Genomic DNA, 21,340 nt, shown 5'->3' with positions numbered 1-21,340 from the left:
CCCTCTGCACCCCTCTCTGTGCACCTGTTGTGGTAAATCTGGGCTGCATACCTGTGCATCAGAATCAGTTCATGTTTGTCCTTACAGTGCTCTCCAGAAATAGGATTACCTGTCCCTTCCATGAAGATATTATTTTGAACCCATTTGGCCTTTTGCCAATGGCTTGACTCTAATGACTTGCCTGGTTACATAAAGGTTCAATAAAAACGGATAACATAAACTTGTTGTTTTCATTTCTGCTCTGCGCAGTAGCCCTACACACTTTGATCTTGTTGCCAAGGAGATAAAGATCAGCACAAATTCTTGACATTTCTCCCCGCATTTCTCCCCGTTCCATGATAACAGGAGATGAAACTTTTGTTTGTCTACAACACTAGATGAAACTACAGCTCTCATCACCCACGCAACAATGGTGTTCACAAGCATACAATGGACACAAGCATGCAGATGGAGAACCACCCCACCAGCACAAAGGGGCTAGTCGTCATGTCAGGATCACTACTCTTTCATGCAGCATTTCTGCTTCCCTGTCTGCCACACTGAACAGACATTTGAATCAACTTGCATTTCTTCTCAGCCTGTGGTGGTGTCCCAGAGATTGTGATTATGGTGCCGTACTGGTGCTCAAGAAGTGATTGGGATCATTGCAGAAGGTTTCTTCTTCGGTTCATTTACGTCCAGTCTTCAGTGGAGTCAAATGACATGAGGACACTGCTTTTTTTGTGTCCTTTCTTCTCACATTGCCTGTTTTGCAACAATTGTGACTGATAGGGTTGGAGCTAATCTAATCACACGGCATTTAGCTGTTTTGACTGGTATGCCACAGGGCCTGTTGGAGATGAGAAACAGACCCCCTGCAGCTGAGACGCTGAAGACACAAAGTGCCACCTCCAGCTGTTCCCATCAGGAAGGCCTAATTCTATTAAAGGAAAATTAGTCAGTACCCCGCACCCCCCACCTCCACCCACCCTCCTGCTGAAAGTGCCTCTTTTGCCCTCCCCCTCCCCCATCTTTCTTCTATCTGCCTTTTTCTTCTCCGCCCTCTGCTCTCTCTCTCTCTCTCTCTCTCTCTACTGCTCTCCTTCTCTCTCCCTCTGCAGCGCTCTCTCTCTCTCCTTCTCTCTCTTTCACCTTTTCTTTGTTTGTCTCTCTCACCCCCTCGTCTCGCTCACCAGTCTGTCAGTGTGTGCATGTGTTATTGCGTGTGTGCAACATGTGCCCAGGTTGTGGTACAGTGCAGTGAGTCAGTGGCCACTGCTGATTCAGCCCTGGCACCCCCCCCCCCCCCCCCCCCTGCTTGCACGCGTTGATCTTGTAATGATAGGTGTCTGATCCGCGCAGAGTCGCTGCACGCAGGTTGAAACTGGCCTGGGGGATAAATCAAGCAGAGAGGCTCTCTCTATTCCCTGACCCCGCCACCACCCCTGCCATCACTACCACCAGCACCACCCAAAACCCAGAGTTAGAGTTTCAGGTGTGGGGAGACACTTCAGCCGTCAGCTGAGCATTCACAAGGTCAACATGCACATTTGATTCTGTAAAATAGATTATTTCATTATTTTCTTTGTGTATTATTTTGCACCAAATCATTTTATTTCATATTATTTGGTGCAAAAAAAATGTTTAGACATGTCAGATAAACCGTGTTAAATGTCAGCTGATGACTTGGCAACCTGTCGGATCTGAGGTTGCATTATGTGGTTGAGCGCTATGAACTGCGCCCTGTTGCAAGAACACAGGTCAGCCAGCATGCTAAAGCCAGGGTCCTGTTTACTCACTGCTCACATGTCTCTTCAGTAATACTCACAATTGCCAGTTTGAACCAGCTCAGATCTGACATGCATTGTCTCTGTCCTCTGTTTAAAAACAAGATACATGTTGTTTTCTTTTTCTTTGGGCCGGCATGAATTCATTAATAGGTGCAACCTGGACGCCTCCCTTTGGAGGAGGGAATGCGTGGAATGTCAGCAACCCGCCTCACTCTGCCAGCGTGGTTTGGAATTCTGACCTCAGGTATATCACACGGCTCCTAGAGTTGAGCATGAGTACCTGCTGTAACCATTCTTGTGAAAACCCTTTCCACATGGAAGTTCTCTGGAAATAGACAGCTCTGTGGGTGAATGCTGTACAACTCACGTACACTCATCAGGTCTGAATTCACCTGGCAGGCATTTCAATTTGACCAAAATTGGGAGACACCTCTGAAAGTCTTGTGTTAATTCTTTCGATGCTATAAGCACCCCGAAGGCTGAATGCAAAGTGCCCCTCCTTTACTGACCAAGGCCACTCAAGTGACGCAATGGAGCTTAGTCCAGGACACACACAATTAGCAGGAGGACAGGCAATCCCAGTGTTTACAATACTCTGTCAAAAGGGTGGATATGCCTGTGCTTTCACATTGTATTTGCTGGCCACACTGCATGTTTAAGGAGATACAGTAGCAGGAGAGGATCCTGAGCAAACACCTTGTTATGTAAATAGCTCATGGTTCTGACTCATCATCCTATCAGGCCTCACTTCCAACAGAAACATACAATTCAGTACCATATATAACCGTACCTGCACAATGCAACCATACAATATATAAGCAAAGAGGTTATCTGTGTACTTTGAAATGCTCCTTTGATTCATTAAATGCTGAAGCAAAACAGACCTTCATTGTAATTTATAATTTTAGGACATCTAAATTCCTCAGTGGGTAAGCACAAAGAAACAAAAAAAGATAACAGCTTTCTCCACTTTCCTAGATCAGATCCTGTTTTGTGTTTTGCCTTACATGCCTTGGGACAGCATCATTAATGGTGTAGTAGCTAATAAAACCCTGAGATGCTTTGCGTTGGCAGATTAGCAGCTGGACAAATACCAGCAGGCAGTCACTCAGACCTTGGAGTAGCTTTTTTTGGAGTTTTATAACCTTCATGTTTTCTTATAGGCTTCACGATAATATGGATGTCTGCTTTGGGTTTGAAATAGGCTAAAGACAAAGTGAAATAGAGAAACACAAACACAGACACATTCACATAACTCATTCTTAGCAGACAGTTTTTGGGAAGGGCAGTGGATTTCCAGGTTGGGTGTTGAAGTGCAGCTGCTCTGCCCCAGACGGTGGGCTGGCTGCGGGTGTCTCTTGTCTGGGGGTTTGCTAAGCTCCTGTGATCTGCATGGGCTGGGCAAGAACCACGGGGAGCGTTTGCAGACAGTCACATTTAGAGCTCTCGACGGGGTGAGTCAGTCAGCCCCAGACACCATAAATGTTCATTTCAGCACCCGGGATTCGGTGAGTAAAGTCACAGCATGGGCGTAGATTTAGGGTGGGACGCTAAGGACTAGTCCTAATCAATATTTAAAGATGACAAAATTGTCCCCACCAATATTTTAGCGAACTTATTTGTGCTGCTGATCATTCCGACAGCCAGCACAACAGTAGGCTACAAGAAACGTCGTCATATGATTTGCTGAAAAACAGAGTGGGAAGGGTTATCTGACATGCACGCTACAGTAGGCCTACACGCATAGAGAGTGTCAAAGGCTACTGTACTTGTTTGCACCGGCAGTCAAGCGAGCGGGTGTGTCAACGACAACGGTAAGTTAGGGCTGTCTGCCAATACATAGCTTATCCCAAAAAAGGCCAGAGTAAAACATTGTGATATTCCCTTTGCCCTTCAGCATGTACATGTTTGCCTCTTTTTGTGGTTTGTAGATCAGCTTTCCCACCCCAAAATACAAAGCTTTTTCATTGCAGTCTAGGCAAAATAATTAGCCATAGCCTACAAACTGGCAACTGGTGACCAGGCTTAGGCTTTCTTATTTTATTGTGTAAAATAGCATTAGCTGTTAGGATATTACCCAGGATATTGTCACAGCTAAGCTAGCTTCTGTAATCTTTCAACCAAAATTAGGAGTCATGTTGAATAAGGGTGTGTCGCACGGATAGTCACATAGGCTATAAGTCACCATCACTGACTGTTAGGCTAATTGGGCTACCAATCTTGCAGTCGCAATAAACAATGGATCCGAGACATTTTCCTGTTTCTATATTCTGTTATATTCTGTTTATGGCTAATGTATTTGTGAATATAGCCTGCACAATGCAAAGAAATACTGGTGCATTTCCATACTCCATAGAAATGAACATTGCGAGACACTTATCTGTTCTATGATCTCATCCCAGAAAGATTTTCTTTGACTTGTTAGTTTTTTTTAACATTTATTTTATCTAATGACATGCTGAATTGAATCCACATATCCTTGCACTTGCGAAACTATTTTTCAGCATTCACGTTCCTCTTAAAGTGACAGGCACTCAATTAGATTTACACACCAAATGTGATGATATAGACAAGTGTAGCCTAATAATTTAAATATCAATATGATGTAATCAAATTACTAAATATGTTTAGCTATTAGTAATCATGTAGATCATAAAATACTATAAATAATTATCAATATAAATTTATAGTTTATATGAATTACAAAATATGAAAAAGAAACCTATGACAACCATCACTTTCTATGTGTGTGTGTGTGTGTGTGGAGGGTCAATCAAATTCTATGATTGCCACTGATGTGAATGATCTCACAAATCACACAAACCAAATCAAATTTAAAAAAATCGCAATAGTATCGAAATCGAGATTCTTCACTTGCTATTGGTATTGAAACAATAATGTTGGTATCGTGACAACAGGAGTTGTGGATGTGTCCCTACCAAAGCTGAGACCAAACCTACGCCTTTGAGTCACACTCACGGCCCCCCAGTCAATCAGACACTGGGGTAAACATTACCTTTCTACTCCGTCTAACTGCTGTTTTCGGAAATGCTCCGAGAGCAAATAAGTCCTCCCATGAAAGATGACACACAGAAAATAAGTTATCACACACCTTAATCATGATTAGGAGACCATATTGGGCAGGAAGTGTGCTCCTGTCCTAGAACAAAATGCCCTGGCTGTTCTCATGTGGTATGCACATTGTGTTTGAAACACTGCTCAGCTGTGTGGAGTGCATATTGCTGCTGGGACTGCAGTGCATTTACTGTTGTTCTTAAGCACTCCCCATCTCACAGTGAGTCATATATCCAGACTACATTCTACATATCCACACTAGACACCCACGTTATTTTATTTTGTTACATTTGTATTACTTGTTTAGCGGACCCTTTGATAGTAAACAACTTACAGGAAAGGCACGCCACGTCTAGAGGTAACTGAATGCATATGGCATGGCCAGGTGAGATGTATACTAACTAAATTGGACATACATAATGGTTATCTATGTGATCTCATCTGTCTCTACAACTCTGAATGATATGCTAGTGTGTACATGCCTGCGTATGTTCAGTGTACTGACCCTTGAGCCCTGTGTTAACCTACTTTGTTTAACGTGATAGCTGGAAAGCATAAGCTGCAGGAAGAGAATCGTTTTCTTGGCATCTTGTCTGATCTGACCTGACCCTGCACCAGCCAAAGGACTTGCAAAGTCGGACATTTGGAGTGTGCCGGTGAACAAGGCTGCAAGTGACCCTTGACCCCCGGGGCCGTGGCCACACAAAGGCAGAGGAAGTGCACAGCCCGGCCTGGTAATCTGGGGATTGAGCACTGGGGCGGACCTGCCCCTGCAGCAGTGGATGAGCCGAGCGGAGTTTATCTTCAGCAGTTTGGACAACCGGGCCGTCACTTCCCCTTGTTTATGGAGTCATGTGGACATGCCTGCTGCCTGTCTCTCTCTCTCTCTCTCTGTCTCTTTCGTTCTTCCTTTTTCAGACAGCCTGCATTTCTACTAACAACACTGCCCACATGTTTCAAATCTGTGCAGTGACCTGACTGAGGGCTCAGAATAGGTTTCACTGCTAAGTCCTGCTAGTAAACGAAAGAAGAACACATCAGTTGTCCTTGCAAGATCTAATTCAGCTGACCTCACTGCACAAACTGATAACATGGCCTTGAACATAATGTTTATCAGCCTTAGTAGGAATGTGTTCAATGGCCCTTCCCTAAAATAATAAAATTGTGCACAATACATACACAGTTATAAGACAGTCACACATTCTAAGGGTTTTTTGAAATGTGCTTTGCACAAAGACATGTCTGTTTTGCATAAGAACATGTAAATAAATGCATCAGATGAATTCAATGTTCTTGCAAAAATGCTTCACAGTATGTTGAAATACACATGTATGATTTATTATGGTACATTTATTAAAGCTGTTCCTTAGTTGTCTCAAATTTCATTTTGTTTTAGACTGATTGATTTTGGAGGAAACACAAGGCAGACCTCCCATGCTTTAGTGGTTTGAAATGTATCCTCTGCGTCTCCATGATATTTATGACTTTTGCCATATCAGTTGCTATTTCACTCATGTCTTTTCACTCACGTCAAAAGCTCACAACATGGATCATCTTTTGACCCGTTCTAAAACTTCAACTGGACAGCACTGTTGTACACATACTAATGACAGTGAATTGAGAAACAGAAAGAGAAGGAATGCAAAAGCAGACATGCGCCACTGAAACAATGCATGTGCCCAAATCCCTCCCCCTCCCTGTCTCCTGATTCATTGCTGCAGGGCTACTGTGAGGCGGTTTAGTTTCTGTGGGCCTCCCTGCCAGATTAAGGCTTTGGCCGTGATGAACACATGCCTGACTGAGTGGAGTCCTGTCGTGTGCCGGGCCATGGCTAAACAATCCGATGCGGTGGGGAGGGTGTGTGTGAGCTTTTTCTCGTCACCTTTGCTCACCATTAACCTCTTCTCCTCTTCTCCTCCCTCCCTCTTTCTTCTTCTCACTAACTCTTACCTTCTCCATTACACACACCGACGACACCTTCCAGGAATGGTTCTTCTTTTCTTCTTCTTTTTCTTCTTCAGAAAGATACCCATATCTTCTAACACCCCACAATATCTTCTGTGACAGGCTTCCTGAAATTGCCTCATTTGATCTTACTATGTGCAAAAATCTCATAGAAATGCACTGCATGTGAAGTTAAGCGTGATTGCTGTGGACATAGCTGTGCTTCCTGCTCTGGGCAACAATATGGTCATAACGGACTGTATGCTCAGGAGAGGCTAATCAGATACCCCTCTCAGGAACAAGCACACAGGATGGTGTATACACAACACAGCCCTCACAAATCAACAGGCCATTTAAAAGAAAGAAGTCATAAACGGCACCAATAGGGCTCAACAATAAACCATGCTTATTTGGTTTGAATGTAAGAATGAATGTAATGTGTGTGAATGTAATGTGTTTAAATGTCACGTGTAATAAGCTTGGATTTGGCCAGTAATGACTCTTGAACATGGTGTCATAGGTACAGTGCAAATGCACACCTAATTCTCAAAGAATAGTTGCACACACATTTTATTGCATTTTAGTGTGATGTTCTGGAAGTAATTTTATATAGTGTCATGGCCTATGCTCAGATGAAGTAAATGATGGTCATTTGTGTGACATTACTTATCAGACAAGGAGGTCTAGTCTTCTCTTTCCATGTCCCCTGACTGTTTTGAAACCTCTGAATTTATTGGTCTATCATAAATCTGCCGTCATAACAGGAAGCCTTCTGTTGAGGCAACAGGAAACGTGGGCAGAAAAGATGACATGCTTCGGCCTTCTTTCCTCTAAACACCTGCTTCAACATGGAGTCCTGTTACGTCAAGAGCGACAGATACTGTAGAGGAGAAACAGGTAAAGAGGTGATGGTGAAATTCCATGTTTGCCTAGAGTGCGACATGAATTTCTCCGCACCCTTTTACACACGTGGGAGTAGTTCAAAGGACGCACAGGGAAATCATCCAACTCGTTAAGGACTGAAGGTGTGGGCCATGCTCCAAAACAGTGTTTGACAGCAAGATGCATTATGCTGTGATCTTCTGGCAGATTAAACCAATAACCTGACACCTGACTATTTTTTAACTCACTTATGTGGAAAACTCAGGGAACTCCCTGTAACTCAGCTCGAGTCATGACGGATGATGACTAGACTCTAGGACGTCACAAACCCAACAGCTCTACAGCTATTTATGTTATAGTAGATGTGGTGTGTTGTGGAAAAAATGATTTTGCTTATGAATACCCTTGATCAACTCATCTCACCTTTGTGTTCACATAGGTCATATGATGGGGAAGCCTCTTTGCACATTCCTCAGGCATGGAAATCACCACCATTCATCTGGCTATAATAAGTAATGTGTGGCCATAAAGCCTGGTTTCCTGTGTCCTGTATCTCACATCAGCACAAAGCCTTTAGAATTCTGACAAGTTACAAGGTCGCAGGTCAAGCAGGAAGCCACACAAGACTCCCATAATTACATCCACAAACTCAGACAAGACATGTGTATCAGAAGGCTAGCAGAACTTCAATGGCCCCATCTAAGATCTAAGATTAGTTCACTTGTCTCCCTTCAGAGCAGATAGTCCTGAGGACACAAACAACTTTTGCCCTCTGAACATCTGGATGATGTATACGGTGAGGTGTCCAAAATGTGAAGAGGGGAGAGGTTGGAGAAGGTGGATCTGTGTGCTGATTTGTCTTGGCCCACTCCATTTGTCTGCCTGTCTTTCAGTCTGTCTGTGTCTCTGTCTGAATATAGTCAGAGACAGTGTGATGCATGCAGAGTTAGGGATGTCTGGAAAGCAGGGAATAACCAGGAAAACCCAGGGAGTTTCAGGAAGGCTGAGAGTTGCGCTCAGTTATAAAGGGATATACCAAGGCCCTTTTGCACCACAAAAAATATCATGTGTAGACCAAAAGTCAAAAATAAAATGCCCTTCCCACACAAAAATCTCCGGTCCCTTTTTTAGTCCTGCTAAAATACTACATGAAACTGCAAACACAAAAAGCACTGTTACAAATATAACCCCACAGTACCTAAAAATAGGCATCCATTCAGACTATTCATAGTAGCAGTGGCAGTTACCTCAATTGAGGCTTCATCGTTGCAAAGGGTTGAGCCGCCGCTGCCATGGAAATAAAAGCCTTCTGTTCCTGTTTTTCTTCTATTTTTTCCCTGTGCTTTGACGTCAGCCCGCTCCCAAAGCACGCAGCTCCTCTCTGCTGCCGCCCATGGATACGCACCAGACTTAAGTAATGTCTGCCTGCAGAGGCTCCTGGCTGAACACGCAGATTGTGCTTAACAGAGAGACCTCAGGGCAGATTGCATCTCTCCTGTTAGGCCTGGGCACCTGTGAAGCGCTGCCTTTGTCCTTTTGTTTCTTTGACTTTAAACAATGTTAGAAGTTTTTTTTTTGTCTTGTTCTTCTTTTGCAAGTGGTGTGACGATTGCACAATATTTCCTATAGATAGTTACCTGACATCTGGAAAGGCACCTCCAACGCGTCAACGCATGTTCTTCCACTTTCTACCTCATAGTTTGATAGAATGTAAGTCTTTGCACTGGTCTTGAAATCATCAATTGAACGAAGGAAAATGTTAGAAAGATGACATGGCAAATGCTCATGAACAAATATTAATGTCTGAAACAGACACAATGTGCCAAAATGGCATGAATTGCTGAATTTGATGTCTCTCCTCAGTAGTACAAGCATGCAATCAACAATCTACATGAAACTTGCCAAGAGCTGCTATCAATAGCTGTTGTTGCTAGATTTATGAAGACAATTGTAAAAGATCTACAAGGGGCACATTTTGCAGGTCACATGTGTGAGCGGCTCACATTAAGGTCGTGGTTTGTAACTCGTGGCGCCAGTCACAGGAACAAAGCTGCGGCGGGCCCCCTTCACCCCTGAAGACCGCAGGCTCCGGGTTCCCCTCCTTTGCACATCTCTCACTCCAGTGCGGCCCTGAGCCTCACTGGTGCGGTCACAGGGTCAAACCAGGTGACCCCTCCTGGTGTGTCTGTCTTAGCAAGCAGGGATCACAAGCAGACCAAAAACAGAGCGATGGCTGCAGGGAGAAATTAATGGAGTTTGGTAACTGTTCTTGCTGCCTGAAAATTCAATTATCACAGCAAAACAATCTCCTTGAAGAGCCTTGAGTGTATAATCAGTTGTGTTTCTTTGCAACATTATTCTCGGTTATATTCCTGTGCTTGACTGTGCTGGAAGGTATGCTGCATTCTTGTGTAAAAAAATGAATGGATAAAAAAGATCACAAAGAAACAACAGAAATGGATAGAGGACATTGTAAGAACTGTGAGCAGCTTGTCCAGTGGGCTACTCTGTGTTGGTTGAGTAATGGGTGGTGACTTACAGATGAATGCCTCTCTGTCTGCCTGTGGTTAGCCAGAGCTCTTCTGAGCTATTTTGTACCAAATCCATGTGCTGCTGCTACAGCTGATGATGAACAAAACAATACCGCATGCGCAAGTGGGAGCAAGTAAACAAACCCATGCAGACGATGTCAACACACACTTTTCAAACGGATGGCCAGGCAGTCTGAATGCACACCAAAAGAAAACAATGTCTTGTAGTGCTACACGGGTAATACTGTGTCTAATACTGTCATATTAACATTATGTAAGACAAGCATGACAAAGTTGCATGGTAATGAGTTCATTGTTGTACCATGTGTTATGCCCAGACCAGAGCCAAACTATTCTTAATGGTATTACTGTCCCTAGCCTTTTGTTGGGACTCACATGAGGTGCTTTCTTGCTGTTTTGTTGGACCTGGGAAATTCCCCAAACAGCAACATCACAGATCACATGAACAATAGTCAGGAGGTCTTTGTCTATGTTAGAATGTTAGATTCCAAAAATAGACCCTTAATGACTATTTCTGTCATGGTGTGTTGTCCAGGGAGCCCAGATTGCTGCAGACAAAAGGCCCATTGCAGGGTCCCTAGTGAAATGTCTTAAACTTTGAAAATACTACTGATTACTTTAAGCTGTTGAAAAGCCCTCAATATGTTTGTATAGAATAATTCATCTTGAGGTTCAGAAGAAAGTCTCTCATACAAATGAGAGCTAGGTTCTAAGTCCTAAGTTGTTTCAGAGTGAACTTGCTTGTCGGTGTTAACCACGCTAACCACTTAAAGCAACACAATGTAGTTCTTCTACCTTACAATAATGGCTTAAAATGGCTTTTTGATGCTACACTTACTTACAATGCAGAGAATGGGTTATCTGACATTGCCAACGTGCCCCCGCAAGATATGGTATTGCACTATTTACATTGTTGATTTGGGTAGGAATAGGTCCCTTTTTTAACAAGTTGGATACCCTCTTGTGTAAAGTCCAGGTACCCAGGGGATATGAGTATATAGGTACTCAGGACGGTACAGTGAATAACATACATGGATGATAAGGATAGTATGTTGTTATGTCCCAATCTAAATCCTGCTTTGTAGAACCACCTCCAACACCCTTGGAGCACACCCATTGATGCATGCACACCAACTTTTGCTCTCACACACATACATTGAACAACAAGCAGTAGTTTCTTTTACAGGGTTTATTTTCAGATAAACTTGACATCAGATAATAAATAACCAAATATATTAGTATTTTCTTGCAGAACAACTTATGGAAATGCATAAATAATTTCATGTTACAAACCACACATTTTTGCAATTAAATATGCTAGTGCTGACTCAACAGCACAGTAAAGTTTCTATGTTTTTTTTTTAAATACCATACCCCCCTCCATTTTGACCTTTGACTGAAAAAGTTACATTTCCAGCCATAACTTTTCTACTCCTCACATTGAGTAAAGTGCATAGCTGCACCATTAGGTCATTCCCGTTATTCCAACTGTCCTGTCACGTATACTCCAGGAAGCATTGACCTTCACCTGCTTCTGGGTGCATCACGGATGCTAGTTCCATAGCGTTACGCGAATAGTCCCTCAGCACTTCTAGGAACGCAAATGTCCCATCATCGCTGATCAGCCGTGCGCCCTCGGAGTACCGGACCACCCGCGTCCGGAGAGGCTTCCAATAGGATCGAGAATAATCCTGTTACTGGTGACTGTCCTCATATTCAGTGAATGACAACATCATTCTGAAACTTGACAACTTCTTGAGCAAAGTCTGTCTTTCAGCGCTCTCGCAGGGCCAGGGAGGGCACCCACTGGTTGTTGCAGCGGCTTTCCTTACAGTAGCGCCCCACTTCGTTGAGTTTCAGGTGGTCAGCATGGGGATTCTGAAAGAGCATAAACAGTTATTCAGTTATCGTCGTGTCGTGGACTACTTGAATGCTGCAGACAGGCTATAGCCTACAACTTATGATCAAAAGAGAACCGAGAGAAGGAGGTTTCGATACTCACAGTGACAAGTATACAGTGAAGGTCCTTTGATTCATTGGCGTTGCTGTCTGTGAGGGTTTCTCCCAAGATTTGCGCAAGACGCTTCATGCCAGAGACGCGCAGGATGTTAATGTCGAAGTCGCAACAGAAGGCTTGGATGAGCGTAAAGTGGATCTGCAGTGCAACATCATTTTCGTCTTCCTCGTCTGTGGCAAGTATGCACAACACCACATTGTCCGGATCCCTGCAAAATGTCAAACATAATTAGTCCACACATCTCCATCAGTAATGAATAAGATGGTGTGAGTCACAGTAGACTGCGCTCAAATAGGCGATGTATAATATACTTACACATTCATTAACTTTGCAGATTCGTAGACACCAACTGTGAGACAGTTTTGACGTTGAGCTGCCACCAGCAGTTCCTCCAGCGCTTGACTTACAGTGTCCATCCTTCAACAAAACGATTCCAAGTTAGAGTATGTAGGTAACATAAATTACAGATAGCCTATGACTGACCATAACCAGAAACTAAAAACTAAAGCGATGCATGCTACTTACTTTCTGTCAGTAGTGTTGCATCCAGACACCTCTTCGAAAGTCATAGTGATTTGATTTCTAAATTCCAAAAGCAGAATGTCCCCAAGTAAATCCAATAGGCGTACTGCACAGAACAGACAGCTGGGTAATCCGTTAAAATCCTCGCGAAACAGTTTCGCTCAATATCAAGGCAGTGCATCCAGGGCTTGTCTGACGGCTGAGTCAACACTGCAAGTTCTTATAGTTCTCCATGTGGGCGTGGATGAAACTACAGTCGAAACCTCTAATTGGTCGAGAGCTTTCAAACGAGACTACTGCGATTCAGCGTTGATTGCCATTGATCTTGTTCACGGAACGCGCGCTTTGAAGTGCATAACGACCTGCATTATTATGCTACCTTTCCCTCTTGCAGGATTAAGAACAAAACCTTTACTAAATTAAATCTTAAATGCAGATTGTTAGTCTTTGTTCTTTCTTGATTGTTCGCCCTGCAAGTTTCACTGAGATTTTTGCCTGACATTTAATGGAAATAAATCGTTGGCCTTTAAGATATCATTACGAGAAAGTGTACTATTTTTAAATTAAACGAACTCTACTTGTAAGCTGGAGACACAGGTTGCATGCGTCACGTTTTCAGAACATAATGTTTTGTAGTTCGCAACAAATCTTTATCGCCATCTAGTGGGTTATTCTACATAAACCTAGATGCGCTGCACGGTGTATTACCAATAAGGGGATGCAGCCTACATTTAAATAGAATTTAATCAATAAAATAAACATAATCAACTACGGTTGTGTTGTTTTAGTGACATTATAATGCATTTATTCTTCATTATATATGCTTGTAGTATTAAGATTTCGTCACCATGGACTTCCTATCAGTAGCTCAAAAACTCCCTCTTGTGGTCAATTTTCTGGGACAATTCATGAGATCGCCTAGGCCTAGTTGCTGAATGCGTCATCACCTAGTCTTGCATACATGCCCGTACATGACCTCAGTCTATGTATGTACATGACCGGAGAACTGCCTGAACATGACCGTTAGCAAATATCAAAGCAAATATAGAATAGCGTATGTTTTTTTCATTGTGAAGGCCAGTAGCCTAGCCTGTCAAAGGCAGATCGATAATAATTTTGATTTGTCCATATCAATGAGCTGTAGTCTATACACTCTTAAAAGTGCTGGGTTATTATTTTAACTAAAGCACTGGGTTAATGACATTTTTACTTTTTATTGGGTTATCATAACCCATGCTGGGTTATTGTTAAGACCCAGGTGCTGGGTTAGTGGCTGAGAGCACAAAAAATCATGTAATGCACCCAGTGCCTGGGTAATTTTAACCCAGTCATTGGTCATTATAATATAGTCTACCAGTTGGATTGACAATCGCAAAGACATGAAGACAACAGTCTTGTACCCCTGGAACAGTGTTCTAGAATATTTGATTGCAACCGTTGGTCCTCCACATCAAGCGACAAGCCGGCAGTGAAAGCTCGAAGGTATGTTGAATTTGTGTAAAATCCGTATGCCACAATTTATATGATGATATATGATATGATATTTGGTAGAATGCATAGACTAATCCGGTGTAGGCTAACTTTTTGAAGATAGTAACGTTATATTAAGGTTAACATTAACGGTGACGTTAACGTTGCTACACAAGCTATTTTTCAAGCTATTTGGTTATGTTAGCTGCTAACGTTAGCTGCTAACTTGCATACTGTAGGCCAACTGGCTAACTTAGGATAACACATAAGTAAACTCATTGTAGAAGTGTTTTTAATCAGATACTGTATTCTATGACGTCTGTTGTGGTTAGAAAGTGCTTTAACGGGATGTGTTTTCAGCAAACGTTAGGCAACGATAGGTAGGTAGAAGCTAGCTAGTTAGCGTTAACGTTAGCTTGCCACTTCGCTGGCCATTGCAGGGAGTCATAGCAGAGGTGAAGTTCGGCACTTCTTTTGAATCTGAGGGACTAGAGGTGACTACATATTTGGCATTTACGTTCAATTTAAACAGAACAGAAACAGTAAAGCGGAACTTCAAGCGTAACTCTGCCAAAATGCAGCCTAGGGTGTTTTTGGGAATGTACCTGAATCAAACTTTAGTTTAAAACCATAATTACGTCCATTTTTAAGCTTCTATGAGTTGTCGTTTTCGGGTGGGGTGGCCTTTTGAATGCACTACTATTTTGATACATGATCGTGTCAAAATCTGTATTTTTAAAACACTAAGAAGGCTCAACACAACTTGAAACTTTGATCGAAGTATTATCAGTGTCTATACACATGAACTCGAGCATTGAGAACATTGTTCGTGTACACATAGTTTACTAAAATGAAAGGGTTTGTTTTTAAAATAGCGCTAGCGATTTGATGCGATCATGTATAAAAGTAGTAGTGCTCCTATCATCAAAAGGCCATTTCACCTGAAAACGACAATGCAAGCTTAGAAGTGGCGCTTCGGACGTAATTTTGCTTTTATGACATCCTCTACATTCACATTGCACAGTAGCCTAGATCACAATCTACATATTTGTCATATAATGTATTGATAAGAAGGTCCTCAAATTGTCTATAAACTAATGGTCCGTACATGATTATCTGTTCCACAGGCAATGTTCAGCCCCACTCATATTCCAGATCCTGCCCAGTTTACAGCTGCAACACAGGTACACAGTAAAACCTTGACCATCATCACCCTAGCATCTATAATTTGGTTCTTAGCTGAAGTTCACTTTGGTTTCAGTCATGTGAAGTTTGTCATCAGGAACACAATATATGAGCAGATAGATCTAACTAGCCTACTATTCAAACATTTCCTTACATACTGAAATCCACTGCTTCATCAATCCCTTATTTAATCAAATATATCCCTGTTTGTTCCCTACATTTACTATCTGTGTCTGTTTCATAGCCATGTACAGTTAAACAGCAGCAATTGTTTTTTACTGGATGTATTGTACAGCTCAGCTGTGCTGTTGCCGTTTTCGTTGCTGTGCTGCTCAATAATGGAATAATAACCATAATTTAGGTCAAAATTGAAATCACAATTATTTAGTCTAAACCAGGAGTTCTCAACATTTTCTATCCCATGGCCCACCTAGACATACTTGTAACAAAACAGGGCCTGGTAAATAGCCTATTGTTAACATACTGTATGTGAATGTTAGCCTCTTATATTGACCTGGGTTAAGATGAGTTGCATGTGTGGCAATTACTCAGCCCACTGACTTTAGTTTATCTAATTGTGATAAACTTGACGTACTGTTCACTCCAATAATTTAGTTTTTCTTTATTTTCTAATGACACCGGATAATGACGAAGGACTGTTACAGCGACCTCCACACCACCCTCTTCCAGAGCTCCTTCAGAAGACTAACGATAGTAAGATATTTTACATGTAATGTATGTTATCATTTCATAGTGACAACTGTTAATTGGCAGAAGGAAGCCAAATATGAAGGGCTGGGCTCTCCTGAACGTAAGCTATTTAGCATGCAGATGGAGAACACACTGACACAGGCACACACACACAAAATACACAGCACAGTCCTATTCAAAATGGAGAATGACAAAAATTACAGAAAAAGTTTGAGAACCACAGGTGTGGGGTCACTCGTTTAGCTCTGTTAGTTGGACCTGGGTGATGCTGTTATTTGTGTAACGGGCCCTTTTTCTGTATTTCCTAGTGGCACAAGATGATTGGCAACAAGAGACACCCAGTGATGAGCTCTCCTGAATGTAAGTTAATTAACACGCAGACACAGAACAGAGTCTGTAAAGCAACTTTGTAAGCAATTAAAGCTGTGTCACTCACAGACACTCATTTCGGTTACATTACCTGTACAGTCTAGTCTGTTCTCCTGCAATCAAACTAGCTGTCTTAGTCTAAAACTACATACAGTCAAGTTAGTTTGACCCGAGAGCATGGTGGCTAGCTAGCAGGTATCTTTATATTAAAGACAATGTTTCTACTATTAGGCTGATAGAGATTCCACTTGGTAGTCACTAGAGTAGCTGGCTGCCTGTTTCGGTTTTAATTTTGGGTAGGAAGAAAAGTCTCTCTCTCTCTCTCTCTCTCTCTCTCTCTCTCTCTCTCATAGGCTAGGCTGTGCAGAGTCCAAAAAGGCTGCCCTCATTCATACGTCATTCTGACTGAATCCGATATGATCTGACACTGATTACCTAAAAGAATCATTAATCTTTGTTTTAACCTTTTTAATCTTTGTGTTTCAAGTGTCCCATCTGTCCCGTCCAGACCTTCCACACAGGATCCCTCAAAGTAAGACATATTTTAGTGTATGATGTGTTTCATGTGTCTATACTTTTTACTCTGTGTTATGGTAGGCTAGAGGCTGAGAGAGGGTAGTCACTAGAGTAGCTGGCTGCCTGTTTCGGACAAGACACATTTCATCCATTGTATTTTTGTTAACACCTATATTTTTTCTGTTTTCCACAGGTCAAAGATTTCCCAGATCAGCTCCTGCAGGATGCACAGGTATTTTGGACAAGTTCTCTCTACTGTTGTCACTACACTACTGTATTATGAGCATTGCTAGTTAATTGTTTTTTTTTTTTTTTTTTAGTTTTTTGTAAAATGTTTTTTAGATTTTAGTAAAATTGTTGTTCAAAATGAAATGAAACAGTGTTTTTTACTTTTGTACTGTAGCCCATTTGTGGCAATCAATAAAAAATATAAAAATTAATATAATGTATTCTCCTATGTCTATTTCAGCTGATTTTTTCAGCCCTATTTCACCTTGATGTACATAAGTAAAATAAAGTAAAGAAATATGTTTTTGGAAATCCATAAGCAAAAAAACAGAACACCCAATAGTGGGTCAAATATATAACCCAACAGAGAGGTAAATATGAACCAGTAATGGGCTGGTAGGTCATATCCATTTTTCTGGGTTATTTTGACCCATCATGTTAGTAAGAATGACCCATAGTTGGTTTGATAAAAGTAACCCAATTTAGAGTTAAAGTCACCAACCCAATGGATTATGTTATTTTAACCCAACATGAGGTCGGTCCAATAGTGACCCAGGTACCTGGGCTAGGAATAACCCAATTTGGGTTGTTTCCAACCCAGCATTTTTAAGAGTGTATAGGCTAATTGTTATCTGCATTTTTAAAATGTGTATGCCTACTGTGAAACATAGCTTATTTGCACAGCTACTGTGAAACTAAAGTAACATTTGATGAGATGTTTTTTTTAATTAAAAACTCACTTAAAGGAACACATTAGCAAAACAATAGGCTATAATGATAGGCCTATCAAAGGCAAAAAAAATCATCAGTAGACTACTTATAGGCTTATTGCATTAGACCAACATAGAACTGCCTACACTCTCCCTGACCAAAACTATTTTTAACTTTTAACCTCCTTGTAATCGTCATAAATCCTTAAAGAACAATTAGACACCAGGGAGTGGAGGCATGTCAAAGCATTAAGCCTGATGATGCATAATATTATCACCATGGTTAAATTCTCTGTTTTCAAAGTTTACTCGATTATGGGGGAGAAGTTAGCGCTGGCCTTAAAAAAATATATATATTTAATACTGAGTAAATATTATGTTAAGTCTGAAGCTATATTTTCTCTCAAGTATACACTTGAATGACTTCGACCAGAATAGAGAAAAGTGATGACACCACGTGATGGATTTGTTAGGAGAACTGAACAGACAATCATGTGCAAACATCTCTTCTCATATTGTTGGTGCAAATTACCTAATAAAATCCTAATAATCTGTAGCTGTTACTGTCAACACACTTTACTCCCTGATTATGTCCAAGATATCATAAGAAACATTGAATTGTGCCTTTGATGTTGCAAATTGTGTCTTTAATTCTGTTAAATAATTGAACTTTGAAACTTTTTATGTAAATAGTACCCTAAATACATTGGAAAATAGCTTGTGAAAATGTTTGTCTAGCAATCTGCTTAAGTGTTTAGACATTCCTTACTAAAATAATAGAGTTTTAGTAAGAGTTTTTCAAATGTCAAAACTGCTGTTTTTTAAGTGTCAAAGTAGCTATGATGGTTGAATTCATTGTCGTTCATATGCAGAAATGTATTATTTTAGACATGATGAACTTGTATGTTCGACGTTTGAGTTTTTCAAAAACAACCGATCGGCCGATAGTCATTTTTAACAAACACAATGTAAAAATGTTCTCCCATAACAAGGTTCTAATCAAGATGGGGAATTATGTATTTGAATAGGCCTAACTATCGAGTTTCCTAATGAAAGTTTCTTCATCAGTAATTAGTTTTGTTGTATAGAATAGAAAGAGGTATTTGTTCTGTACATTGCCACAAACTACATTGTGAGCAGTTAATCCTAATGAATGCAAGCAAAACATTTTACAAATACAGTACGAGTTAAGTACAAGTATATATACTCTTTTGATCCTGTGAGGGAAATTTGGTCTCTGCATTTATCCCAATCCGTGAATTAGTGAAACACACTCAGCACATAGTGAACACAACAGTGAGGTGAAGCTACAACAGTGGCACTTGGGGAGCAATGAGGGGTTAGGTGCCTTGCTCAAGGGCACTTCAGCCATTCCTACTGGTCGGGGTTTGAACCGGCAACCCTGCGGTTACAAGTCCGAAGCGCCAACCAGTAGGCCACGGCTGCCCACCAGTAGGCCACAGCTGCCCACCCAAAGTTACTTTACTTTAAGCCTTTGAAACCTATATCATGCTCTTCCTTATTTGAAACACCTTTGTTGAAATACAAGAAATTGAAGACTGAAACTATAGGGTGTAGTAGTGGGTGTTTGGGAATGAACGTTAGCTCAGATGCTCACATTTATTTTGTGTAGACTTTTTGTGGTCTTAATGCAACATTTTGCCAAGGGCCACCAAGGACTGTGAGCGAGTCAACAGCTGGGATCAACCATTTCATAGACAGCTTCTAACCCCAAGCAGTCACTCTGTTGAACGCTCAGAAATAGCTCCCACCCGTACACTGAACAGTCAGTCAGTCAGTCAACACTGTTCTGCTCATACCTCATGTACTGTATAATACTCCAATCTTACAACTACAATATTGTTATTAAGACATCATTGCACTGAACCGCCTTGCACTATATTTATATTTATACTTAAATCTTTAACCTCAGACTATACTGATATTGCACTATTCCTTCCCTCTCTTCATTGTATATTGTACCTCGCCTGCGCTTGTTGAGGTGTCCATGACCATGGCAACCTTGACAGGGACAACAACAGTGCCGCCCAACGGACATTTGCACTACTCTATCCCACCCATAGTGTTCTATTTATTTATTTAAAATGTACTGTAATTATACGTATACATATCTATATTCTACTGCTCTTCATACTATTCTTACTGCTCTGTTTTTATTCTTTATGTTAAGTGAGTGTTGTAGGCTACTTTGAGAGCAAAGATTAACCGGAGTCAAATTCCTTGTTTGTTTTACGGAAACTTGGCCATAAAAGCTGATTCTGATTCTGGTTAAAATAGTCCTCTTTTTCCTTTTTCACAAACTCCAATCTGGTCATCATAGGAAAATAGCACTTAGACCAATTGTTTACAACTGTTCACCCATCTGTAGTTGTATGCTGTTAATTTGCAAACTCCAGGTGGATGTCGGAAGGTAGGCCTAACTGCAAGTTCTACAATGTATTGCTGTGACTGCTGTGAGACCAGACATGGCGTTGTATTCAGAATGTGAGTGCAGGAAGAGTCCAAAGAGTACGGTTACTTTAGGCTAGTGACAATGGCCCCAATTTTTTTAGATACCCAACAACCCAACCCAAAATTTTTTAAACCCAACAATGTTTTTCCTCATCTCTAAGGTCTCCCATATATGAAATGGATTCTTGGCTAAAAATATTTTACTGCTAAGATTGTTAAATTAACAGATATTGTTATACACCCCAAAACCAAAAAAGGACTAAAATATAGCCTGTCCGTATTGGAGTTAAGACATATAAATTAGTGCAGATCAATCACACAAGCTCTGAGAGCTTTGAAACTTGGCTTGAAACTTGGCAAGTCAGGACGTTGCTTTACCTACTAGAAAAGACTGGATGTGAATATCTTGATGTATGGAATGAATAGAGACATGTAAACATACACCTAAAATAAGCGGACATGCAAAAAAATAATATCTATGCAGAATGTTTTCATTTACTTTGTGGCTGCTTTGCCAGGGATTATCATAGAAACACATATGATGGCTTGTTGGAAAGGTGGGGTTGTACTGAATCCAACAATACCAAATATGTAAATATAGTATGACACATTATGTTCTGTCACTCAATGTATGAGGTGTCCAAAATGAAAGAAAACAGAACACTGGCAAAATACAGTCTCAAGTCCAAATCACATTATCAGTGGTGAGAAGAATGTTGACAAATTAATTGTTACTGCAAGGTAAGTGCTGATCTATATCTACATTTAATAATGATACATTTCATATGAAACACAGATCCAATTGAATCAGGTTAACATTGGAATGGAACACCTTTATTAAAATATTTACATTCACTTGAATTTTGTTTTGGTCATGTCATTACTGAATAATGGAAAATAATATTGTTAGCTTTTGTC

The 21,340-nt window shown here is 41.0% G+C and overlaps 1 protein-coding gene across 1 annotated transcript; it reads right to left on the bottom strand.

The window, feature by feature from the left end:
- Positions 1 to 11,396: 11,396 nt before the first annotated feature.
- Positions 11,397 to 12,941, bottom strand: gadd45bb (growth arrest and DNA-damage-inducible, beta b). The gene is made up of 4 exons (XM_042108614.1): positions 12,765 to 12,941; positions 12,555 to 12,656; positions 12,225 to 12,447; positions 11,397 to 12,100 (listed from the first exon to the last, which is right to left on the bottom strand). Exons 1-4 carry the CDS (start codon positions 12,806 to 12,808, stop codon positions 11,996 to 11,998), a joined length of 474 nt encoding a protein of 157 aa, XP_041964548.1. The 5' UTR covers positions 12,809 to 12,941; the 3' UTR covers positions 11,397 to 11,995.
- Between the last annotated feature and the right edge of the window lie 8,399 nt (positions 12,942 to 21,340).

Source organism: Alosa sapidissima, chromosome 1, assembly GCF_018492685.1.
Source record: "Alosa sapidissima isolate fAloSap1 chromosome 1, fAloSap1.pri, whole genome shotgun sequence".
Taxonomy (NCBI): domain Eukaryota; kingdom Metazoa; phylum Chordata; class Actinopteri; order Clupeiformes; family Clupeidae; genus Alosa; species Alosa sapidissima.
This window is presented reverse-complemented; position numbering and strand designations above follow the sequence as displayed.

Bases quoted from the DNA above. Each gene is read 5' to 3' on its own strand.
- gadd45bb (XM_042108614.1), bottom strand. From the start codon at position 12,808: ATGACTTTCGAAGAGGTGTCTGGATGCAACACTACTGACAGAAA. The intron at 12,448-12,554 runs GTAAGTATATTA...GACATTTTGCAG, and splicing joins TCTGCAAAGTTAATGAATGT to GGATCCGGACAATGTGGTGT. The intron at 12,101-12,224 runs GTGAGTATCGAA...ATGCTCTTTCAG, and splicing joins TTCACTGTATACTTGTCACT to AATCCCCATGCTGACCACCT.